Raw genomic sequence first — 27,754 nt, forward strand, 5'->3', positions numbered from 1 at the left:
TTAGTTCTCATACTATCAACCTTGTGTTTGAATAGTTTATAAAATATGAAAGGTCATAGTTGAAGTAAGTCAATCTATCACCAAAAAACCATGAAAAAGACTGCTCCATCTGCTCATTATTTCTTGTTAGGAAAAGTGTTTGAATTATCATCATAGCAAAGTCAACCAAGAACACATATCTTTCATAAGACTTTCATAAGACTTTCATGTAGAATAATGTATCGACTTAATTTAAGACAGGTCATAGCTCGGTGTATATCGTGTGGCTTAAGGTTCATATTTATCTTCCTTAGATAAACATATGGTGTGGAACAAAGTCATGACAATAATAACAAACGGTTAGTCACTCTCATTTTGTCTATATTACAGCTTCGTTTTAATCTTTTGACATGTTCTACACACATCAAATCTGAAACGATATCTGACATTAGTAATATGTTTACAAGGAATAATCAAGGGAACCACAAAGATTCTAGCGGAAATAAAAAAGAAAGTAATCCAGAGACAAAGACTAGACATGGAAAACAGACACACACAGCAAAGAACATAAAATAACCAAAACATTACACACAAAGTAACAAAAGTAAATGAACAATTCGGACTCCACTAAATATTCAGCTTTAATTTATCATTACTCATATTTTGTTTACAAAGAATTTTAAAACGGAATTTCACACAAGTTATCAGTCTACAAAACAGTTTCGTTTAGTTCATGCACGTTCTATTTACAACGAATATGAAAAACGATATTGCAGCTTAGTTTATTTTCTTTTTTTCCGCTGTTCCAAGTCAGGAATTTCTGCCCTCTGTATGTCTTGTTTCGTTTTCAATTTATTTTTGTATGTTACTCAACTCTTTCACTGCACCTATTTATACTGATGTTTTTTGGCCAGCTGCAGCCTGCCCTGTGGTATGAGGGTTTTCTCGTCGTTCATTGAAGGCCCATGGGTGGCCTTAGGCTGACATTTTAATTCCAGTGGGGTTGTTGTCTCTTTGACATCTACATTATACCTATTCTATTTATATTTTGACAAAGTTTGTCTTCAGACGGTAAAATGTTTCCCAGTGTTAAAGATGTATACTCGTATATTATTTTAGTTGCTTGTCCGAGGGAGAACTACCTTAAGTTCCGTTTTGTAGACCTTACTGATTTTGCATTTAGTCTTTCTGCCTCATGATATTGTAAAGTCAAATATTTTAGTGTTACCCTTTCTTTTTGTTTTCCCCATTGTTGTTTACTATATTTACTCAGTCGGATAATTCATGACGGATAGCACTCTAAAGTAAATACTTTTACTTGCTCTAGGTCTTATGGACAGCGCCAGTTGTCTAGGCGCCCTGCTTGGCTCTTACCATGATTAATGTGTAACAAAGTGTAATTACATAACGGCAAAAAATTCATTTACTAATTCTTCTCATGATTTTGATAACACTTGAAAGACTAATCATTTGATCTACTTACTTATGTTCAATCTTCGGAAGTAGCCAATAAACCACCAGGAGATACTTATTCTAAATACCACATTGCCGTAAATTGGTTGAATTGGAATGGATATGGAAGTTACAATCAGTTTACCCTTTCGATTTTATTGGTAATATCATGGGAATTGGTAACATCTCAAGAAAAGATTCAGTCAACATTTTCGATATAGTTTCTAAACCAATGTGTACCAAGAGGCCTCATGGATGGAGAGTAAATCGCAATAAACGGAAACATCGAAGTAACAATACAACGGTTTCAAACCTCATTGTAATTTCTAAAAAAAATGGGTGTCATCAACTGACCAACAGTTCCAAACTTTTCCCAAAAAATTGACCGTCCAGAAAAATAAGAAAAAGCATTTCCTCAAACAACTTATAACTAATAAAGGTTTTGGTTTCTTTAACATTTCTGGTATATTAAATGATTATACAATTATGCAAAGTATCCCGGATTATTTTGATTATACTGTACTCCTTTCTATTTGCAAAATTTACAAATCGTCAACCCGCAAAATATGATTTTAATTACAGTAAATTGTGCAAAGAGGTGAACATTAAGGAAAATATGTCAATGAAATTGAAGCAACTCAAATTATGATTATGGTCTGAGTCCCATGTTATTACAGGTAATTTAAATATCTTTAAAGGCCGAGAGTTGAAAACATTTCTTCAAAAAGGAATATCACTTTACTCCTAATAAATAACATCAAAACCGCATTTCCCATATAAAAATAAATTAAAAAAACCTTAGCTAGGAATTTGTTTTTGTTCCTGCTACATAAAGCTGCAAATAATATTATTGTTATTTGTCGTAAATTTTATATTGAAATTTTACAAAAAGAAATTACAAATTCACCAACATTCCAACTGACCACATTTTCAAGAAACACAAACGCGCCGCTACCTCTTTACAAACTGAGCCTAGAAGTTCCTACTACTGGCTTCCCAAATTTACAGAGTCATTTTCTCCTTAAGTCATTGCTCTACAACTAAAATTGCTATTTTATTTACTTGTGCGCTCAATTCCATAACAAATCTGATTGTTTTTGTAATAAAGCTTAAGAAAATAGTGGAATTAATTATTTTTGGAGTGCTAAAAAATCACTTGAGGTGCTTAATAAATTACATGCCCTTGTGGGATCTTTCGAATCTGCCTACATTTTGACTTTTCAACTTTATACATTATATTTCCACATAATCTCATTAAACAAAAAGTCGCATATTTTATCAAATGGTCATTTAAATTATCGGGCTGTTTTCGATCATTTTTAGTATCGATTTGCTCGTGTTTATAACAAAGAATCTTTATATAACAAAAAATTATTACATTAGGGTTTCCGATTATCACAAGCTAGTAATAACGTACAAGGAACTTGCTCTCAAATATAGATGTACTTTTAAAGGACCAATACGTGCGGGTATCTCTCATCATTTGTTTTACTGTAATATTCTACACTAAGCACGGAAAGATCGATATTCGCCCAATAAGTTAACTAAACCGTTGATTAGGCTTATTAGTAAAGGATATAGTTATGATATTGTTGTCAAATCGTAAAGGATAGCATTTTTTTGGTATTAACATTGATTCGCTCATAGGGTCTTTACATAGAAATAAAACAAAAACAACTTATATGTTTAAAAGCATTTTTTGGCATGACATGGGTTGGGTCCTTATTGTATGACTTATGATGTGTCGTGAATCTCCACACCTCTTTGGAAGAATTGGGATTGATTTTACATACGATGGGGACATAACTTTTTATAGGTTTAAACTGGTCTAAAGCTGGCATGTCAGTTAACTGCTAATAATCCTTAATTAATACGTTTGTGTAATCTATATTCAGTTTTTTATTTTCGTTGTAAGAAATTCAGACCTTTTGGAACTGATTTTCAATTTTTAATGGTGTAATATTTTTTCACTGTGGCTCGATTTTAAAGGGGAGGGGTTGTGACCACGTAAAAGTACTGTTTTTGCATTTTTACGCCTATCCCAAGTCAGAAATTTCCCGTCTCAGTATATCTTTCATTTTCATCTTTAGTTTATTTTTATGCTACTGGAGTATATAGGACAACTCTTTCGCTGTATATCTGTGTATAATGATTTTTTTTAGGCAAGCCACAGCCTGTCCTGTGGTATGTAGTTTTCCTCGTCGTTCATTGAAGACCAATGTGTGGTCTTGGGTGACATTTTCATCGCTGTGAAGTTGTTAGGTCTTTGACAAATACACCACATCTATTCTAGTTATATTACACTGCTTATGAAACGTAACCTGACCCGGTATACTAACGTGTCCCGAAAGATGTTTGGAAATTCGCTTTTTAAAATGCAGTTTCTAAACCAATGTATCTATATTTTTTTTCTTCTTTGTCAAAACACACTTGGATAAATAGAAAAATCAAATCATTTTTAGAACAGTGTTCAATTTAGTACATTAATGTCTCTTTGAAACACTTCATGTTCTGGAATTTGTCCAGGAACAAAAAGTTTTTTAATCAATGTGTACTGGTATAATAGTTTTATGTTTCCATCATACTTTGTTGTTATATCAAATATGCATACTTACATAAATTGTTCTTTCACCATTCTATAGGACTTCTACATATTATTGCTTACTGTGCCCTAGCGATAGATTCCTTTTTGACCCTTCAGTGTGGAGATCACAGTTGTGGAGTAACTCTCTATCAAGGGCGAGTAGTATACACGGTAGGCTACTATCATATGTATTGCGAATTTTGATAAGTTATACGTGTGTTTAAAGACGTAACATATCACCAAAAGCATACGAATAGAATATATAGGAAGATCAAAGTATAAAAATTAATAATAAACAAGAAGTTCTAAATAACAAAACTATCACAATAGGAAGCTAAATCTCCGACAGGTTATATCATGTGCAATACAAAGAATTACGTCTCAGTGTTTTAGGTATTTTGAAATTTGTAACTTGAGAAATGTTTTTCCCATCTTAACTTTGCTCTGAGATTTTAACATAAAAATTGATGATAGGATATCTGTACACTTTATGGGTATGACAAGGGAAAAATCCTAGTTTTAATTTGTTTGGTACTGATTTGCAAGTTTTTTTATAATACGAATTCTGAAAATGAAAATCTTAAAAAGAGTTCAATTCAAATTAAAAGTTGTTGAAACTTTCCAAGAACTATAAGAAAACCCAAAGCTTATATATTTACAGTATCAATTAGGATTTGTAAAGTACTAATCATATTGCAAATTTCGATATGCTGAACACCAGCGGGATTAAAATAAAAAAAGGAAGATCTTGATACAAAATGTATACAAGAAATTCTCAAAACCAAAAGTATCGAAATAGAAAGACAAAACCAGTACCGAGAAATTCTACCATGTGCTATACTGCAGCCCAAGTAATGAAGGCTTGGTGCTTCATGAATTTGTGTTAATATGTAAAATAATTCCTGGTGAGACAAGTCTGACTACCGAGTGAATACCCTGGGGACTTTTGGTCCACCATGTGCCAAAATATCAATCATTTAATATAGCAAATATAAATATGCTGTTCACGTATTTACTGATTTATATAGTAGACTCGAAATTTGTCCACGTTCTTCTTTGTCAATCAGTTACAAATTCTATATGATACTGTAAATAGTTTTGTCATGCATGTTCATTAGTATTTTGCTGTAGCCCATGCAACTCAAGGTCAAATAATCAACTAAAAATGAACTTCACCTTCATAAAAAAGCGTCCGCCGAGATGGACGTTACACTGAGAAATGGTATGTTAAGTTCTCAGGCTGTATCAACTGTTGATATATTAAACACAGATTTTTTACCAGATGAAATTGACGCTTTAACACTGAATACCATTCGGAAAAAATGGAAAACAATATTTTCGCAGAGTACCTTCAGGCTCTATGTGGTGTCCAGTGTCCTAAAGACTTCCTCTAAATAAAATGAAACCGATAGCATTAGATTAAGTCAACAACCAATCATTTGGAATAAATAAACTTAAGATTCTTAGGAGAATCATTTTGACAAAAAACCCTCTTCAAGAATAATTAAAGGACCCAAGATTCAAGTGGAAATCAAAATAAGTTTTCAAAAGGATAAGGACTAGACGGCTAAAATTAATACACATATACAAAGAACATGAAGTAACCAAAATAAGACACACAAAGAAACAAAAGTAAATGAGCAACCCAGACTACACTACAAACTGGTGCATCGGGAAGAGAAGCGTCCTTTGCTTTCCTATAAACACTCGTTTAGATGCTCATAAAACGTCACGTCCGGTGTAGACGTTAAAAAAAGAAAAGAAAACTGTAACACGGTGAACAAATCGGTTCTCATGGTGCAGATTGATAAACCATAACGATCCTCGAGATCACTCAACTATTATTGTCAGGCGTAGATGAACAAAAAAAAAGATCAGTTAGGAAATATAAAAAATCGCCTGATAGATAACTGAAAACGGAAGCCGCGTACTCAATCCAACACTTCCATGCGTAAGAAGGTCAAAACGAAAGGAAAAAGTCATCGTCCCATGATTTATTTCAAGTAATACGGACCAGACATATCATCACAATTTTGCATTCTTTGTCAATTTTCATCCAAGTAAAAAGATTCGAACCAAACTTAATTTGAACATTGTTTGTCTCAATCATCATACAAAGTCATAACAATTCTTCCTTTGAAACCATCGTTTGTTTTAAAAGGATTTGGACCAAACCTAGAACATTACAGGATAAAAAAAATCATACTTATAATTTTCTGCTTTTCAAGGTCAAGGTTAAATCTTGGACGCACAATGGTAGTTTTTTTGTAACAAAGGAAAACATAAGGGAGAGATTGGGTATTGGAGCTTTACTATGAGCAATTCCATTTGGTGATCTCATGTTAAACAAAGTTATCGCGCGGGATGGCTCCTCCTTTCAAATTTCTGTCTAATTTACCGAAGAAGTTTGGTTAGATTACAATTGGCAAATTTCTACCTATTTGAATACTATTAATGTATGACCAAAAATAAAACAATTTAACTAAATCGGATTGCAATTTTTTTTCTAGCTTTGTGAGGTTCTAATTACCAGTGATGGGCTACAGGCATATTGTACGGTATGTTTTTACTTCACATAACACATAATACTGAACAAAAAGTTGCACAAATACAAACAAGAGAGAGAGAGAGAGAGAGAGAGAGAGAGAGAGAGAGAGAGAGAGAGAGAGAGAGAGAGAGAAACCACCCAACTTCCTCTTTGAAAGGGATTACGACCTATCTTGTGTTCTTACTAATATTAGACTTACAATTGAATTTTTAGAACAAAACATCCTGTCTCGTTTGACAAAATCTGATGGTTGTTCTGCTGATCAAATAAGAATATGTTTTCTCACAATTTCACAGAAGATCTAATGCAAAACTTTTATCAAAACTGATCGAAAATTGGAGTTGACAAATTAGTAGCCTAGCCAAAAATGTTAAAAACATGTTCTAATATGAGGTGTTCCAAAGCTCCTTAGAAGATTGAAGTCATCACTACAGAAGTTTTATGGTCGTCATTATGAACTCGTCGATCGTTATGGTTTAACCATCTGCACCATGAAAACTGATTTATTCAACGGGTCATAGTTTTCCTTTGCCTCGTTTCTCTACCCCGGACTTGACTTTTTATGAGACAATCGGCGGGTGTTTCTAGAAAAGCAGAGGACGCTTACCTTACCGGTGCACCTGGTCCATGCTCCCAGTTTTTAGTGGAGTCCGAGTTGCTCATTTGCTTTTGTTATTTTGTATGTATGATTTTAGTTACTTTATATTCTTTGTTGTGTATGTCTGTTTTCCATGTCCCTGGATTACATTCTTTTGATTATCGCTATAACCTTGGTTCCCTTGATTACTCCTTACCACGAGCTGGCCATTTATGTCATTATATAACCCCTCGCCATCACACGGGGTAACATAATGTGACATAAATGACCAGCCCGTGGTAAAGCAATTACCGTGACTTTCCGTGATTTATTTCTTAATTACGTATATATTCCAACAAATAAATCTATCAATATTTACACGTTTCCAATCGTAAAGTCCACAATTAATATATTTTTAGCTATTTCTAGCTCTTGTTATCTCAAATTACACACCGTATGAGACTTATGGGGTAACTTTTGATGACGGACTTTGATGAGAAATGTACTACTATTCTAAATTATTTTTCTAATAAAACGACTTCTTTATTCAGTGCTGTTAATATACTACTGATATTGTATTTTCAAGAAAGAAAACCCACGTAAACATTAATTAGCTTTACCAGCTATGATATATACAAACACTGTTGAAGCAGTCACAAGTAGTGAAGCAACATCTCATGTTAAACATGACGCATCTTCTTACATACAGATATAAGTGTATACGTAATACCATCAATGATTTCATCCTGTTGGACAAATTGGACAAGTTATTTACATCAATTATGACTATAATACAAAAAGAGAAAACAAAACATGATAATACATTTTATGACTGAGAAGTTATTATCTACACGAATATATGTATGAGTTAATGAATGGATCAGGAAGCTGCTATACTTTTTTTCTAAAGTTTGTTTTTTTTGTTTTCTTCCTACCTTTTACGTTTATCTTTATTTGTTGCATGCTTTTCTTTTAATTACGTTTTGTTAATGTTTCAGATTTATCTTTTCTGTTCCGTTTTATAATTTCGTTTCTTCCAGTCTGTGACTATATACAAATTTGTTATAAAACTAGCTTATTTGTATTGTACTTTTATAGTCATCTAACATGTATATTTTCCGAAATGGCTTGTATATTACAACTTATGCACTACTAATATACAATGAACTTAAAGAGTATTTCTACGTGTACACCATTTTTTTCTTAAATAGGATATTTCCAAATTACCAAGAGGTACTTTGTTTACCAAGACTGTTGCTCGGGCAAGATCAGATTTCCAGGCCCATTCAACTACTTTATGATAATCCGCATTTGTCCCAACCAATAGTTTGTAAATAGTAGAACCTCCCATTGACAAGATAAATTTGCAATTAAACTTGCTGCATTTCAGAATCTTTACCCATTAAGTAGAAATTATAAAATTGTCTGATGATTTAGTTAAAAACTGGCAACAAATTTTCAGCGAATTCACGATTTACGTTTAATATTTGGCGACGAGTACCCTGAATACGAATGCAGGTATCGACGATTCAACGTTGGAGAAGTTTGTTACTGTGCAGAGAAGGCGTGTGTCAATAATACTTTCAATACGTATTTGACAGGTATGAATCTGTTACCAACAATATCTCACAGAAATCTACGGATTCAAAATTGAACACACTATTTCACTGATTGGTTTGTTAAATATCAATCTATTGGAAAATTCATCGGGGAGGTTTATATCATATGTAAATTATGCATTGACGCTTCTCCGTCGATTATATGTTCATACAAGTGAATAATTAAATGTTCTCTACGTATCAGATTTGGATATTCAAAAGTAAAATTAACTCTTTAATTTTTATCTTCGGATTTTCCCCCGTCAAAACGTCACACCACTTTTTTTGTGAAAAAAAACTTTAAAAAGTTTAAAAGCTTTGCGAGAGTTATATAGTGATCATGCAAGCTATACGTGGAGATCACAAAAGAAACATTTATGTTTACAATTACAACAAACGATGATTTTCATTCAGACGTCAATTTTCCTTTCATCTATGGCAACATCCCTTCAGCACCTACGTATGTAGCTTTCATATCACAACTCATACGTTATGCCAGAGTTTGCCGTAACTACGCAGACTTTTTGTATCGCGCTAGATTTCTTGGCTTCTCGAACAGTGTTATGTTGCTACAAGATTGAAGTCATCATTACAGAAGTTTCATAGTCGTCATCATGAACTGGTGGATCGTTATGGTGTATCCATCTCTACCATGAAAACTGATTTGTTCAAAGTGTCATAGTTTTCCTTTCCTCTTTCGTCTACCCCGGACTTGACTTTTTATGAGCAACTCGGCGGGTGTTTTTACAAAAGCAGAGGATGTTTACCTAACCGGTGCACCTGGTCCATGCTCCCATTGTTTGTCTGTTTTCCACGTCTGGTCTTTGTCACTGGATTACATTCTTTTGATTTTCGCTGGAATCTTGGTTACCTTAATTACTCTTTAAATAAAACAAAAAACAAAACTGACAAAAGCATAAATTGTTAAATTGTTAGTCAAATCACACATAGCAGATTTAAACATTAATTGAGTAATAAGCAATATAAGAGTATGCAAGTCTCAAAATATCGTAAATTTGGATATTTTGGTAGATGTTTATTTTGGTTTCTTTGTGGCCTCTCTTAAAAGTGTCATTATTAAACAGACCAAAATATAACGTCTACGAAATTAAGACAGCAAATATATATCGGTGTATTGGTGGGCGTGGACGAGAGCATTATTACATGTACGTCATTAGTTGTAAATGTGAATTTTTTCTAATAGGTTGGAAGATCGTAAATCATTATTGCATGAGTTATCCAAAATTGTAAGCCTATTTCAACTTTCTTGGATCAGTGCCATGTGCCTTTGATTACATTAGAAATCAGTTTTCCTTTTTTCTATTTGTAATACTTTTTTTTATTGTAACACCAGGCACATTTGCAATGTAAAGTTACAAGTACGACAAACAATTTTTAACCAATTCTATCACAATAATGGTATTTGATTATTTTCGCATTTCTACTGCGTTAGTTTGTGTTGAAAACCAAAAGGATCTAAAGACAAGTAATTTCTTCTTTAGTACTCACTAATCATGTTTTGGCATATTTATCTAGTTTCAATGATAAGTTGTCTAAAAGTAAAACAAAATACAATAAAAAAATTTTAGGGAAAAATGTAGCTTCCACTAATTTTGCCTATTGTTTTAATAGGTTGGATTGAATATAGATTAGAATAGAAATGTTTTGAAGTATCTTGCATTAAACCCAAAGCTAAGATGGAAAATAATATTATTTTCGCAATAGCGTTTTAACATTTTAGATCTATAGTTTAAAATAAGCTGTACCGTTTTGCTTCAAGGTGTATCCACACAAGTTGTAACTACACCAAAACTCGGTAAGAATCTTATATATAAAAGACATATCTTAATAAGAAGATTAAAACTATAGACAGCAGCACATATTTTACAGGATAAAATGGGTTTATAATCACATAAGAACATGACTGTACATAATGACTGACATGCAGAAAAGACTGAAATCATCGTTACAAAAGTTCTGCTGTCGACACCATGACCTAACAGTCCTATTTCGTATTTACAGGATATGCAAGGTATTTAAAAAAAAATCAAAGAGACGTAACACATCAACACACGACAACTTGGTTGGGAGTCTCATTGGGGCAAAGAAGAACAGTAAACATTTTTTTTCTTTGAAACTTGAATAATTTACACTTCGGAAAATAGCTAAATGGTTTGAAATAACTTATTTAAAAGTATAAAAGTACTTACCCGGCTTCAATAAGTCAAAATATAAGAAATTGTAGTCTACAACTGTCCATTGCTAAAATTAGACAGTATACCAGTATTTCTGGAGAGTAACTTTCTTTTACTAAAGTCAAAGCCTGAAATATGAAAAAGGTCTATTCATCGATATTACTAACATGTGTTGAATGACCAATGCTCTACATTTGTCACCGATTTTTTTTCTTTTTTGCCGGAAATGATCGTCAACGGTCTTCACTGTGGGTGTCTTGCAAAAAGAAGGAACTGCTCACCCCTCTGAATCACATGAGTAAATCACTCTATGTGTATTTTGTTTATGCAATTTTGTTGATTGTCCTTGTCAATTATTATGTTCTCGAACACATCTTTATCGATAGATTTACCATTTTTGATATTATCAATTTCTTTTTGGCTCTTATGTTTTTTTTATTTGCTTTCTATTTATTGGACAAAACATCTCGCCATTGTAATTCCCATTTTACTGCATATTTATTTCCAAAAGATATAAAACCTTTTCTATTTCTTGTTTACATACCGTTTGTATGTATTTTTACCATTCATTTAACAGCTACATATGACCCGACGGTATACCCTGATTGTAACGGGGAGAATTGTGCTCATTTGTACTTGGTAAGTTTGGTTTGTTTTGTTCGCGATTGGTTGTCATTGTTATTAAACAAAATGAGTTCTTGTTCCGTAACTAAGCATTTAGTGTTTTGTTCGACGTTATACTACTAATTGTCGATCATTCTTTACTAACATATATTACTAACTGCACATTACGGACACCAGATTAAAACCGTTCAACGATTGATAAATAGTACAGCATGTTTTTGATTACAGATAACCCTTGTACTATCAATCATTGAAAGAGTAATCAAGGGAAGCCATATTCCAGCGGAAATCAAAAGAATGCAATCCAGGGACAAAGACCAGACATGGAAAACAGACAAACACAACAAAGAGCATAAAACAACCAAACAATACATACAGAGCAACAAAAGTCAATTAGAAAATTGGACTCCACTATGATCTGGGAGCATGGACCAGGTGTACCGGTAGAGTAAGCACCCTCTGCTTTTCTAGACATACCCACCGAGATGCTCATAAAAAGTCAAGTCTAGAGTAGAAGAAAGAGGAAAGGGAAAGTACGACACGTTGAACAAATCATTTTTCACTGCGCATGTGGATACACCGTATTGTTCCACGAGTTCATGATGACGAGCATAAAACTGTTGTGATGAATCCAAGCTTGTAGCAACATAACCCTGTTCGAGAAGCCTAATTGTAAGAAATCTAGCGCGGTACAAAAAAAATGCGTAGTTACGGTAAGCTTTGGCATAACGTATGAGTTGTATAACTCCATACGCAAGTGTGGAAGGGATGTTGCTACAGATGAAAGAAGAGTTGAAAATACGGAATGAAAAGTCATCACGTATGTCGTATAGTTTGGTCAATACTTTTCATTCACCATGGATTTCTAAGAGTAGGTCAAGATATGAGGCTGATTTCACAGAGTTTGTAGAATCCTTTTGAGTAGATATGATGTATAAAATCCCCAAAACCAGGATTGTTTAACGCATTTTAAGATTTAAAAATCAAACGAGTACTGTAGATGTATAAATTTTTGCTGTGCTAATTTTTACAGATTCTGTCAAGTTAACAAATTAGCGGGTACCATTTTTGCGATTTAAAAAAATGATAAGCATTATATAATGTTTAAAATCGTGTACTATTTTTCGCAATTTTCAGTCAACCACGAAAATAGCGAACAAAAGTACACAGCGAAAATAAGTGCGTTAACAGTATATTTGTGTCAATATATCAACTCTTTCTTTTCATAGCCATACTGTCATTTGTATACGTTCAACAATGCACTGCAAGGACGATGTATGCCATTCAAGGTAAATTCGTATATCTCATTTTTTCATAAGGCTATAAAAAGCTCATATGACAAACCACATAATAAAAAATCCTCAATTAGGTATTTTAGTTAATATTATTTAAATTAACAATTTGTTATTTTACCTAGGAAATAAACTCTCTTAGAATCATTATTTGACATTGATAAATATTTTAATAAAAGAATGAAAACAAAGCAATACAAAAAACAATAAAAAAAGAATATTAAGCAAATAAAAAACAAAAAACAAACAAAGCAAAACGAAAAACTATAAATACATATAAAAATAAATAAACAAAACAAACAGCATACAAACAAAAACGAGTCGTCTTTTTATTCAGGTCGGTACTGATTGTTCTAAGTCTGCGGATCTTAAAGAGAATGGTTGTTCCTGCTCTTCTACTGACTGTACAAGACATGTCTGTAAGGTTAATTTTTATTTTGCATTCAAACACATTGGATAAAAATTAATTTTTTTTAACAAAACACACTCACAATGAGCACTTAAACTTCTCGTAAAAAAATTTCAAGCATATTTTGCAATGCCTGTGTTAGAGTTGAAACTTTTGCACACCTTTATTACTTTACAGACACTGTGAAGTCAGCCTCATATCTTGACCTACACTTAGAAATCGATGGTAAAGGAAAACTATTGACCAAACTTTACGACAAACGTGATGACTTTTCATTCAAAATTGTCAACTTTCCTTTCATCTGTGGCAACATCCCTTCAGCACCTGCGTATGGAGTGTTCATATCACAACTCATACGTTATGCCAGAGCTTGCCGAAACTACGCAGACGTTTTGTATCGCGCTAAAACTCTAACAAATAGGCTTCTGGAACATGGTTATGTTGCTACAAGATTGAGGTCATCACTACAGAAGTTTTATGGTCGTCATCATGAACTCGTGGATTGTTATGGTGTATCCATCAGCACCATGAAAACTGATTTATTCAATGGGTCATAGTTTTCCTTCGTTTGTCTACCCCGGACTTGACTTTTTATGAGCAACTCGGCGGGTGTTTCTAGAAAAGCAGAGGACGCTTACCCTACCGGTGCACCTGGTCCATGTTGCCAGTTTTTAGAGGAGTCCGAGTTGCTCATTTGCTTTTTTTACTTTGTATGTATAATTTTATTTACTTCATGTTCCTTTATGTGTATGTCTGTTTTCCATGTCTAGTATTTGTCCCTGGATTACATTCTTTTGATTACTGCTATAATCTTGGTTCCCTTGATTACTCTTTCAGTAGAAGATTAAAAAAATTGTCAATATCATCCCATGAGTACAAATCTTCGATTCAAATTAACATTTTTTAAATCTGTTTGTACTGAAGAGTGCAAAATAAAATACTACGAAATAGAAATGAACAAAGTAAGTTGAAAGAATTGAGGTACTAGTAAAGCATGTGAGACTTCTTTGTAAATTGTTTTCTCACAATTTAAGGTCATTATTTATAACATAAAACGTTGCAATATTTTTTTTATTCAGTGACTGAATATTATGAACAATTTCCGGATCTTTTAACGACAACTAAAAAAATGGCAACATCAACGGTAGAGACATTGACCACGAACGTAGGAGGTAAATTGCTGTAGATGTAGTGAAACATACATCAATGATGTATTACCTTCAAATGCATAAAAAACTATAAGAACATAGTAATTTTATTTCAGGCATTTGCAAAATTCGGTGAATTTTTAACAAAACAAGATAGATTCTTTTTAAACTAAAAGCAAAAACAATACAATAGAATCATTTTTATCTCAAAGCTGAAACAGCTTCAAAGAGTTAAGATAAAGTTACGACATTATATGCGTATGAACAAGGTAAATTAACTACACATATACACTAATTTTGTAGCATTGCAATTTTATAACCTAAAATTGATTAGAAACTATTCATTTAGAATGTGACTGTCTCTGCAATTAGAGTATAATGGTTGTATTGTTGTATACACATTTACACAAGATTGAAGTCATCACTACGAAAGTTTTATGGCCGTCATCATGAACTCGTGGATCGTCACGGTGTATCCATCTGCGTCATGAAAACTGATTTGTTCCACGTGTCTTAGTTTTCCTCTTTCGTCTACCCCGGACTTGACTTTTTATAAGCGACTCTGCGGAGGTTTCTAGAAAAGCAGAGGACGTTTACTCTACCCGTGCACCTGGTCCATGCTCCCAGTTTTTAGTGGAGTTGCTCATTTGTTTTTGTTACTTTGTATCATTGAAAAGTGACAGGTTCTGAAAAGTAACACATTTATTCCCTGTTCGTGTTAACTGAATGATAGTCGAGGTGCAAACATGTGATATACTTTTGCGCGGTATAGGTCCTGGGGTTGAATAAAGGAATTTCCTTCGCGGATCGTATATTGAGCATGCTCAACGACAACTCCGCAGCTACCACGAATTTAATTTGTAACGAGCTTTCTAAATGGTTGGTTCTCTTGAGCAAACCAGGTCATTTTGTGTAACTATGATACAATGACGTCATTAACGTTGATTGGTCCGCACTCCGCGATTCAAATAATCCAACACAAAATGAATACGTTTTGATTACGAATCAATCACTCTCATTAATATTTGGACTTTCATTCAGTAAAAATGATACAGTTTATGTTTAAGGCATGCCTGTAATTTTTTAACAGTTTATTAAGTATAACTTGTTCGAAATTAGAAACATTCCTTAAACAAATGATATGAAACGATATTTTGTTTTAGGATTTGACTGCTTAGGTGAACTCTGTGACATTACAAAGGTATGTTACATTGTTCCATTAATGTTAAATGTTTGCTATTGTTAGTATTTTAAATCGTCTGTGTGTTCTTGGCAATATGTATTAATCGAATAATTGTTGTATTATATGAGATATCAGATGAAATCTAAAGGAAACTGAGACATTTTTTATCAAAACGCGTTTAATAGAATGTACTGAGATTGTACATTTTATGTTGGGCGTTAAAATGTTTCATCGTTTAAAGGTATAAGAAAAATAGTTTATAGAGACGTCAACACTTAACGATTATACACATCAATGAAAAACAACAAAGACAAAAAATGAACAAAGTAAAACAGAAAAAAATTAAAATAAAAGGAAAACACAAAATAAAACAAAGAAGGAAAAACACCCCTCCCTCCAAAAAAAAAAAAAAAAAAAATAAAATAAAAAAATAAAATGAAAAATAAAATCCCAAATATGTTGAATTTTGAAATGTTTATCTTATCAAAGTTTTTAAAGTTTGAAAGTTAATATGGTTCATCTTGTAAATTATGACTAAGTTCAGCATAATAATACATTTCTTAATGAAATAATCTGATATTATTTTACCGCTAGAGCTTCTGCCATATCTTCGAATATAGGAACCAACTGATCGCAAAGTGTATGCCGTTTAATGTAAGTTTTTTTCTGTACTCACATAAAGTTATGACTTTTAGTATTGTTTCTGAATGTGGTGATTCATTTGTATTGAATTGCTGCAAACAAAAGCAAATTATTTAACAAATATATTTGAACTGGAGTTATTATAACAATGTTGTTTCTAGAAAAGCAGAGGACGCTTATCCTACCGGTTCACCTGGTCCATGCTCCCAGTTTTAATTGGAGTCCGAGTTGCTCATTTGCTTTTGTTACTTTGTATGTATGATTTTAGTTACCTTATGTTCTTTGTTGTGTATGTCTGTTTTCCATGTCTGGGCTTTGTCCCTGGATTAGATTCTTTTGATTTGCGATATAAACTTGGTTCCCTTGAGTACTCTTTGTAATTAGGGTGACAATGAATATAAACTATGATTGTTTGTGTACACGATAATTCTGTATGTTGAAGAAAAAAAACAGCAGCTTTTAAAGGAAAGAAATAAATAGAAAATTAAACAACAACGATTAATTAAGTACTTTATGAGTAAGGAACACTTATCTATGTAGAATCTAATATTTTAAAGATTTGGAAAGATTGCGGATGATATGATGATGTTCATGATACCGGCTGCACTTGTACAACAGCGTCATGTGGACGAGATATAGGTTAGAAAAAATAGTTTGAAGTAAACAAGACCAAGTTCCAAGTAATTGAAATATGGGTCAGTAAATACATCTCTCCCATTGTTGACCGGTTATTGAAAACGCACGTGACATTTAAGGACCAGGCGGTAATAACGAGAGAAACTGATTCTTCTTCAGCCCATTCATAAATTTATTAATTAATTCTCTACACTCTACTTAAACTTTTTTAAAGATTTAAACATGCTCACCAAAGCTCTGGAGTGAAGAAAAAAAATAAGCCCCATTGCTGAGGAGAATCTTTATGTACCTTTTGCTTCGAAAAATTGCAGTTATATCCTATTTCAGGGGACCATATACAATTATTTAGTGTTTTAATATGGATACAGTTTTGAAAGGTTTTAAATTACTGCAATTCATTTTGATACGTAAAAATGATATATTACTGTATGACTTTTTATGTTGTGAAGTGGTTCAGTTAAACGTAAATTAGAATAAGGAATAAGTAAACAATAACCACGTTTAAAAGGTAACAAATAGAACGTAAAAAATAAAAAATAAAATAAATATAGGCCTAAACATCTAAAATAGTAGGTGAACATCTACAATATATAATCAATAGTCCGTAAACGCTTCATTAAATTATTTTCAGTGGTACAAAATGAGTTGCGGTTTCGTATTAGATAATCAGAGAAGCAAAGTCCATTTAGTGCTACTGAAACCCCTAATGAATATTCCATGAAAGTTTATTTCAATTCAGTGGCTTTGGGGAGAAAATGCAGACGGAAGTTGGGATGGATAGACTGACTCCCCTATCATTATAAATCTTCCACTTTGTCAGTTAAATCTTCCACTTTGTCTGTTAAATCTTCCACTTTGTCAGTTGAATCTTCCACTTTGTCAGTTAAATCTTCCACTTTGTCAGTGTGGTTATATCTAGTATAAATGATCTTTGATATTTTCAGCAAACCACAAAGTAATTACAGAAATACCACTGCCACTGACATCACAAAAAGCAATGTCAGAGATGCAAACATTTATAGGTATGATAGTAAATCACATAATTTCCGCCACTTTGCTTAAATCTAATTTATGATATATGATATTCATATTTTAAATAAAACACCAAGAAATTTAATTTAATTGCACATTAAGATTAATTCGATTCGTCCAAAATGCAAAATAACATTAGAAAATGTCACTAAATGTATTTAATCCAATCCTCTGTTAGCGACGATAGACTTGACAGATAATATAGAAAAATATCATAATTATATTCTCAAACGGCTTTATCAGGAACAAAGAGCCTTACAACGGAGTTTCGATCATCGCAAATGACCTCACCAAAAACAGAAATCACACTGTCATCTACGAGGTTTCCATTGTCACTATCACAAACGGCTGCATCAACAACAGAAAACACGATGGCAGCAACGACGTTTCCGTCGTCACAATCACAAACGTTTACATCAACAACAGACAACAATACGGCGTCTTCGACGTTTCCATCGTCACAATCGCCGATACATGCGTTCACTAAAAATACAGCTACGGAATCAACAACAAAAAGTAAGTACAATTTTTTTCATTACGTGGTTGATATGAAAGTATTGTATATCGCATAGTACAGAAAAAAACGGCTTTGACTCTTAAAGGAAAAAAAATATGAAGTTTACTATTATTTACTGCGTTGTATCTCACTTACGCAACTTACTTTTGGATTCAAAAGACAGGAATGAAACGGTTGTAAGATTAAAAATGATTTGCGACGATATATTTTGCTTTGTCCATACCAAAAGTTAATATTTGCATGTCCAAATTAATTTTAAAAATAAGTTCCCTATTTCGTTTTAACCCGGATTTTATTTCACATGCATAGAAAGATTACACTACAACAGCTTCATACTTTCACAATCTGGTGTTGGCCGGGTTCTTAATTTATTCTGATTGGTTAAAATTAAATTTATGTTATGTTATTTACAATGTTTAATTAGTTTTCTTTATCTACTATTTGTCTCCGGATTTGGAATTAATCCTTTTTCAAATCTGGGTTTCTTAGCTATTATTATCATTTTACAGATATGTGTGTAGATAAACCTGGTGTGGACTGTCTCCTACTGAACGCTACTAATATTTGTGAAAATCCATTTTCACACCAGTACTGTGCAGCATTCTGTGGACATTGTAAACCTTACCCGATTCAAACTGTTTTTGGATGAAACTGTATTAGAGAAAAAAAAAACATATACCTTATACTGAGATACAATTGTGTGTTAGCACTTATCAAAGTAACCAAATGATAAAATTATCAAACAGATTTTTATTTTATATTTATGTTACTACCCTTTGTGTACAGAAATTCAGAGCTAATGTAAATAAATGTAAGTGAAGGTTATGTATTGCAGAGGATGCGATTCTCATGGGTCTTTAAAATACTTAGCAAATTATAAAACCTGCATTTTGTATATTTCATGGATATATGCTGAATAGTACATGTCAAAATCTGTATCACATGCTGTATTAACCCGAAACTCCTTTATCACCTCAAGGGCCACCAGCCCACAGGGCGATATAGGTTTATGGTTGATACAGAACGTGTTACAGATTTTAACATGTCATGTTAATTATATCATATATTTTAACCATACTTTCGTATTATTTTAAAAGTATTTGAACCTTGGTAAAGCGCACAAACTCTACTGTTGAAGGTGGTTCATTTAAAACAAGTTTAACTGTTAATGTTTTCATGGTTACTATTGTGGTTTATACATTAAATGTTTAAGAACATTTAAATTATATTCCAATCATAAGCCAAGCGTGTAAATTTATTTCTTACAGCTGTAACAACCTATAGTAAATAATTTATACGTAAATTTTAACCTGTTGATATTCAGGCGTTTTTTCTCCAATCAATATTTACTTACATGTTACATGAGAAACAAAAGTAACAGATGGAAACTAATACATTTTATGCAAATTATCGAAAGAGAGATGAATGCGGAGAGAGTGGTAAAATAACAAATATGGACAAGGTAAGCACTGTATATATATAAAAGTACTTCGGTCTTCAGGTGTATCATATTTAAATTTAGGGATTTGTATACACCGCACAATTTTACTTATGTTCAATATAGAAGTTGTTGTGCCATAGTTTAATAGGATATTGTTATAGCAATTTAGTATCTATCAGAATACTACAAATTTTAAAAGTGTATATTCAAACACGTAAGAACACGCACTATTAAACACAATGAAAGCGTCTATTTAGGTGTGTATAGCTCCATTATTATAAATTTAAAGCTGTTTATTTAGTAGTTATTACAAATCATTATTCATTTTGTCAGCAACGAGTATTTATGACAATAAAATCTATGTTTGGAAATATATTGTTTTTTTATTGTCGTGAATGAAATCTTAAATTCAACGTCTTTCATCAAAGTAGTAGTGCATCAATGATGTACATCAATCTTCAATGAGTGGTTTTAATTTGAATGGGCCATTCAAACTAAAGGGATACACGGAAAATTACTGTCGTTTTATTTCTAAAATATTGTATTTGTAAATGACTACAAAGGAAAATGTTATAGTTACTATCAATACATGTACCAATTCAAAGTACTAATGCTTTTTCTGTTTATTTTTATTCGTCAGCAGACCGTGACTTTTATACTTGTATGATCACCTGATAACAATTTAAATTAAACTGATAATGTACTCCCTAAGGAAAGTTGATTTTGTTAACAACTGTAGTTTGGTCCAGGCCAAAGCATATCAAGCCAATTAACTGAATATTTATTGTCGTTTTTGACATTCTCTTATCATTTTCAGAAGTAAAAAATACATATACTACGGTAGAATCTATTCCTTTCTCTGTTTTATATTTAGAATGACCAAACCTCTTTACACTTCACAGTTTTAAATGATACGGTTTAGCGTTCTTGGTTTTCATATCGTAGAAACAAAACTTTGATAAGTACAGATGAATGTGTTTTAGATATTTTTCTTTTCCAATTGTAATCTACGGCAAAAAAATGCAACAATTACAATAAACATTGCAAACGTATTTTACCTCGTCGAACAATAATCATACAGAATACAGTGCTAATTTGAATACCAGAACAGATTTAGTTGTATTATTGACAGAGAAGCATGTAGCAACTGTATCATGTGGGTGTTAATTAATTCTTGCGTAAAATTTTTTTTATTCCACATCAATTTATTGAATTTGCCTAGTACTGAAATAGAGTGATACTTTAGATTCTTGTAGAATGTATCTTTTTAGCAAAATATGAAAATGCAACTCTAAATGAATAAAAATAGAATATACTTCAATAGGACAAGCCCCGTGCAGGTCCGGGTGTTAAAAGAATAGGCCTGCAGCAGCGCTAAGCTTGTCGTATAAGGCGACTAAATGGTGCTCAGAAACCTAGCCGGGGGCTAGGGCGCTCTGCCCACGGACAACTGGGATGTGTGCCCCAGGTGGTTGAATGGGGTACCCCTGGCGTGTTACATCCTGGGGTTGTCAGGCTATAATACAGAAAACCTGACCGCAAACCATAGTGGTGCACCGTGTTGGGAAAGATGCCACGTTCCTTGCACGTTAAAGAACCCTGCTGAGGTATTCGATAGGAGTAGGAACCTTTGCGGTCCGCCACAGGAGGCTAAATTGCCCGACCTTACCCATCCCCCTTTTTACAGTGGCAATAAAAATTGTCGACCCTATAGTCCTTGTGTCCCATCCTTTTTTTTCATTTTATGTTCATTTTATCATCCATTTCATGTTCATCGTCTGAATATAGCTGAAATATTGCTGCTCGGACGTTAAACCCCAACAAACAAACAAACAAACAATAGGACAAAGAAGAAATATCAAATATCGAAACTAAATCTGAAAAATGAAGAGTGTATTAAATGCACAAGATTATTTTATCACACCTGTTGCGAAAACTCTCACAAAGGAATTCATCATCAATACACCTTAATACTGTTCTCTTTTATACATCGTTGTAATGATTTTATACTTACTTACGTGATGATAATGCAATAAACATTATTGAAAACCCCATAATTAACGGCTATTCCAAAGAATCTGGTTACATGTTATTGATTGTCATATAATTACGTTATATGTTTTTTGGTATAGGTCCTATATTGAATTGGTTCATTAAACACATGTTGTCTCATATCCATTTTGGTCTAAGGACTTTAAATTGGCTTTTTATGCGATCCTCCCTAGATCTGCAACAACAGAATTCCGACAAATCAATTCAGTGAAGGGGTGCAGGTTTAATTGATTAATACGATAAAAAAAATTTTTTTACATGGTAAGGAACAATAAAGCAATAAATGTTTTCTATGAGCTTTACGATGATATTGTTCCATGAAAAGTTGATGCTTAACATAATGCTCATTTTAGATACACTACATAATAAAATTCGAACACAATATGAACATTTTCATAAGTACGTAGCTTGCAGCATGTCGCTGATGCCTGATCCCTGATCTTTAATGTTTCTGATGTAAATATTTTGGAATTATTAATATCTTCTAAACATTAGTGTAAAGAAAGTTGACTCTGACTAGGTTGTCACATTTTCTATCAAATAACTCAAACAAACGTGTACCTGAAGCTATAAACTTATCAAACATAAAATTGTAATATCTGTATATCATTTCTTTATGGTTATAATATTTGTATTTATCTTGCTTTTTCTAAGTCATATAAAATTATCACAGAATAAACATAACCCATATCTTAAGTACAGTCCTTGTATGGGGAAATATCCATTCTGTGGTATATGACGGGATGGGGGATAGAGAGTTTGGGAATAGGAATATTGTATGGGGGATGGGGATTTTGAATGGGGAGGATCGGGAAATTAGTTTGCTGAAGAACGCATAGATTTAACGAGTGAAGGGAACCTGTTGCACGCAAGAACTGAATCTGAATGTGTTCTTCGTTCGAGTGATTATATGTTGGATAATCTCGATTATACTATTCATATAATAGATTTTCTCCATAATTTATCGCTTTTTTAAAAGAGAATTTTAAATTTTGTTATTGGCGGATTGATATTCGTTTTTTTTAAACAGGGAATATTCGATAAATCAGTATGTAAATACTTATAGGTAAGCAACTATTTCGGTGTACTTGTGTATAATGATGTTTTGGGTACATCTGTAGTCTGTCCTGTCTGTGGTTTCAGGGTTTTCTCGTCGTTCATTGAATGGGTGGCCTTGGGCTGACAATTTCATCCCGGAGGAGTTGTTTTCCCTGTGACATATACACCATACCTATTTTCCTTATGTAAAATCGATACTATTTATCTCAGTAATAAAAAATCAATTTCATACTTAAGACTTCATTGGTTTTTTTTTTAAACTTTAACAGTATAAAGAGGAAGAGGAACTTCTACCTAAGTCAAAAAAGACCTACTGCCTCCGATGGATGTCACTTTTAGCTGGTGGCTTTGCTCATTCCATGCTGGCTTCAAATCTTATATTTTATGTCTATATCAACGATATAAAGGAAAGGTTCCAGTATGACCAGAAAGAAGGTGGGTCAAATGAAAACAGTTAAGAAGTAGTTTTTGTTAAAGTAATCAAAAGAAGCAAGATTCTAGCGGAAATCAAAGGAATGTAATCCAGGGACAATAGCCAGACATGGAAAACAAACACACACACAACAAAGAACATAAAATAACTCAAATAATACGCACAAATTAACAAAACTAAATGAGCAACTCGGATTCCACTAAAAACTGGGAGCATGAACCACGTGCACCGGTAGGGTTGGCGTCCTCTGCTTTTCAAACACCCACCGAATAAGAATCATGCAACTTCTGTAATACTGTAATATGTAATTTACCACAAAAAGGCTACATATTTTTTTTTAATTTTTGTTATTAATTTGCTTTATATCTCTATTATGAAAGTATAAGTATCCATTCCAGCCAGTCTGGTTTTAAGAGATAAATCACATTACAAATCCACTAATTTTTATTGTATTTAGTGTCATTTACAGAGTTATCTACGTTTTGAATTCTATAGCACATTTTTTTAAATAATTTTTTTCTCCGAAGCCACATGTAAATTTCTCTTTACTATAACATTTGTAACAAAATATCGAAAATAAAAATATGTAGGCTTTCCAAGCCATGAATCACATTTTGCATAATTCTTCGATGGAGTTCTACTTAAAAGGAAACCTGAAACTAACGATTGCCCATTTTTTTTATAACAGTTAGCTCAATACTTCGACCGGTTTTAAGTAAAGTAATACGTTTGACCTTTTAAAAGATAGACTAAAACTAACTATATCAAATTAAAATGATTGAAAATATTATTTATAATTACTTGAAAAAAAAGTTGGTTATTAGTTCACTGGCATCCCTATCATTTAAAATTTTAAACAAAAGTGCTTGATAGCCGTGCAAATCCTCATCAAAGACATATTAACAAACTATAAGTCCCTTTATTTCAGTCGAGGCGTTTGCATCTATGTTAAATGCCGGAATAGGCCTTGGCTTTATACCCAATCTAATAGGCAGTAAATTGAAATCCGCCTGGGTGCTTGTTATCGGCATGGTGCTAAGTATATCAGGTCTATTGTTGTTATGGAGCTCTACAAGACTTGTGTCTTTCTATGAAGGAAAGAGTTGGCTGATGGCAATATACTTTATCATGTGTGGTGAGTAGTGTATCATAATTAAAACTGTACTAGCGACGAATATAACAATTCGCTATTGATATGATAACAACTAAAACATTTACAGTAGATGACAAAATCATGATACATAGCCACTGTAAACTGAACATAATGGGTGTGAGGTTTTCTTTAATTTCTAAACATTCAATTTGCAACAACACATATAACGTATTGTGAAATTACTGAAGGAAAAAGTTATCAATATTGTTTCTATTAGGATGTATTGACAACGAAGATGTTTCATAATAGGCACTCATCACATGTCTGATCTAACCTTTAAAAATATCTCTGTTTACGATTTCTATAGTCATATTTCGGTTTTCTAGAATAAAGACATCATTTCAAAATCTAAATCTGAAATACAATATGTCATTGCAGGATTAGGAGGGTCGGTTGGATACATAATGGCATTAAGATTCAATGCTGCCCATTTTGCAGACGACAAAAGAGGAAGGATAATTGCCGCCATGTTTGTGTTCATTGACTCTGGCATGATATCGTTCACCCTAGTGTACTACCGAGCATTCACGAAAGAAACAAGATTTGAAGGATTAATGGTTGTTTTAATGGTATTCAACGCAATAGTGTATATCTTTTGCATGATATTTCTCAGAGCGCCAGATAAGAATACTGAAATTGAAGTGACGGAAACAGAAATGACGTCAAAAATGGAGTACGAACAAATACGAAGCGAAAAAGAGGACAAATATGCTCCAAAACAATCATGTAAAGAAGTACTTTTATGCCTTGATTACCATCTCCTGGCATGGTTCTGTTCGACTACATTTGGAGTTTCTCTGCTGATTAGCAATAATATGACAGTTCTTACTAAGGAAGAAGATTTGTCATCATTTGATAGCGTTACAACACTTATATACCCACCCATTGTAATCGTTACGGCCTTGTCTTTTAGTTTTATATCAGACAAAGTAAAGAAGAGGATCCCACGTCTAAGTTTCCTAATCATTGGAGGCACGTGCCTATCAGCAAGTTCGTTAATTAATGCTTTCCTTTCAACAAGCCCAGTTATCATAATAGTTGGCCTAGTACTGGCTGCCATGGGAACTGGGATGGTGTATACCATTGGTCCAACAACAATGAGTGAAATGTTTCACATAGACAATTTCATGAGAAATTGGGGATTGGTAATGTTAATGCGAGCACTTGTGATAATAATCCTTCATATTATTTTCGGTGCGTTTTATGACATTGAGGTGAGGGCATTCAAAGGAAATTTCTGTAAAGGCCTACACTGTACACGTAACGGTTACATTCTTACATTCAGTGTATCAATATTAGCCATAGGCCTAGGGGCATGGCTTAGTTACCGAAAACTAAAGTGATTATTATTTCCAATAGGAAATATTTTTTGGTTGAATAAATAATTCGACACGAACAGGTAGCACAATTGCTCTTCGATTTTAACGGTTTGTCTACTTCTCAGTTGGCAAGATAATTATAAAATGGCATTTGAATGATATAATATGAACTGGCTAAATGATATGAAAATGACTGTTCGTTTTGTAATTTCGTCACATCGAATGCCTAGATACAAAAACGTAATACAAATTATCCATACTTTGAACTCTTATTGTTACGGTGTATCCATCTGCACCATGAAATCTGATTTGTTCAATGTGTCATAGCTTTCCTCTATTCCGGACTTGACTTTTTATGAGCAACTCGGCCGATGTTTCTATTAAATCAGAGAAAGTTTACCCTACCGCTTCACCTGGTCCATGCTCACAGTTTTCAGTCCAAGTTGCTCATTTACTTGTGTTACTTTGTATTATTTTAGTTACTTCATGTTCTCTGTCGTGTTTGTCTGTTTTCCATTTCTGGTCTGTCCCAGGATCACATTCTTTTCATTTCCGCAAGAATCTTGGTTCCCTTGATTACTCTTTGTATATCATGATAATCAACACTGTTTAGCCAGATCTTTTATGCCATTTTCCGCTACATAGATGACGATTTATTTCTAAACAATCCTAATTCATATAGTTTATTCGACACATCTTCCTCGATTAACTTGAAATAAAGAATATCACTGACTCTTCGAGGTCAGTCATATATCTTGACCTACTCCCAGAGATCGATTGAAAGGAAAAACGTTTGAAAATGAAGTTTCATATCTCAATTCAAACGGTATGCCAGATCATTCCGATACTACGCGAACTATTTGTCCCGTGCGAGACCTCTTATAAATTTTCTTCTTGAGCAAAGTTATATTGCTACAATATTTTAATTATCACTTTTATGGTATTCAACTTGTTGTAGTGTATCTATTTGGATCAGGAGTAATGATTTGCTCAACGTTTCATAATCTTCCTCCTACGTTATATTTATGAGCCACTCGATTGGTATTCCTTGAAATGACGAAGACCCTACCCTACTGGTGTTCCTGGTTCATACTCCTTTTCCGGATTTCGGGTTGTTCATTCACTTTCTTATTTGTTTTTGGTTATTTCATATTTTGTATTTTGTGTGTCTTTTTTCTTTGTTTTGTCGTTATCTCTCCATTAAACGTTTTGGTTATTGTTGAAATCGGAATGCTTTTACTCTGCTTTCCCTTAACAACTAGTGAGTTATAGACGGAAGATCACTAAATCATCTGCGAATCTCAAACAGTCTAATATTCCGAATGAATCGTAAAGAAAATATGAACTCATGAAACACGTATATCGCAAAATATCAACTCGTTATATTTAGTTTCAGTTTCAATATTGTAACAGACTCGCCCGCTTGTTACATGTATGACGTGGAAGTTTGATAATAGATATAAAGTTAATTGTTTATGTTCAATTTTTGACTCGTGATGAAACCTGTGAATATTATAACAAGGTGAATTATATTCTTACTTTCTATATGTGTGTTGTATACCTATCTATCTGAATGTGATTGACTCTGCATTTTTAAGTTATCATATGTAATCGTTGCATATGATTAATCATGAACCGTTATGGTGTATCAATCTGCATCATTAAAACTGTCATAGTTTTACTTTCCTCTTTCGTCTCCCCTGGACTTGACTTTTTATGAGCAACTCGGCGGATATTTCTAGAAAAGCAGAGGACGCTTACCCTAGCGGTGCACCTGGTCCATGATCTCAGTTAATATTGGAATCCGAGTTGCTCATTTTGTTTTGTTACTTTGTATGTATTATTTTGGTTATTTTATGTGTCTGTTTTCCATATCTGGTC

The 27,754-nt window shown here is 33.0% G+C and overlaps 1 protein-coding gene across 3 annotated transcripts; it reads left to right on the forward strand.

Annotated features, from left to right (window-relative positions):
• The first annotated feature begins 286 nt into the window (after positions 1 to 286).
• On the forward strand, positions 287 to 27,342 carry LOC148611983 (uncharacterized). 3 transcript variants are annotated; one of them, XM_088593043.1, is made up of 15 exons: positions 287 to 338; positions 4,074 to 4,186; positions 6,526 to 6,573; positions 8,603 to 8,741; positions 10,519 to 10,554; positions 11,511 to 11,572; positions 12,787 to 12,846; positions 13,187 to 13,268; positions 14,338 to 14,430; positions 15,570 to 15,607; positions 16,184 to 16,243; positions 16,789 to 16,870; positions 17,812 to 17,889; positions 18,143 to 18,415; positions 18,926 to 19,802. In XM_088593043.1, the coding sequence occupies exons 1-12, from the start codon at positions 302 to 304 to the stop codon at positions 16,807 to 16,809; spliced, it is 789 nt and encodes a 262-aa protein (XP_088449169.1). In that variant the 5' UTR covers positions 287 to 301; the 3' UTR covers positions 16,810 to 16,870; positions 17,812 to 17,889; positions 18,143 to 18,415; positions 18,926 to 19,802. The 3 variants fall into 3 exon arrangements, with proteins under 3 accessions (XP_088449169.1, XP_088449170.1, XP_088449168.1); XM_088593044.1 differs by lacking the exons at positions 18,143 to 18,415; positions 18,926 to 19,802 and having other exon boundaries at positions 17,812 to 17,890; XM_088593042.1 differs by lacking the exons at positions 287 to 338; positions 4,074 to 4,186; positions 6,526 to 6,573; ... (6 more) ...; positions 15,570 to 15,607; positions 16,184 to 16,243 and adding exons at positions 23,238 to 23,403; positions 24,330 to 24,536; positions 24,933 to 27,342 and having other exon boundaries at positions 16,801 to 16,870; positions 18,926 to 19,878.
• Positions 27,343 to 27,754: the final 412 nt, after the last annotated feature.

Source organism: Perna viridis, chromosome 7, assembly GCF_037379345.1.
Source record: "Perna viridis isolate PV_CMFRI_1.1 ecotype Kerala chromosome 7, ASM3737934v1, whole genome shotgun sequence".
Taxonomy (NCBI): Eukaryota; Metazoa; Mollusca; class Bivalvia; order Mytilida; family Mytilidae; genus Perna; species Perna viridis.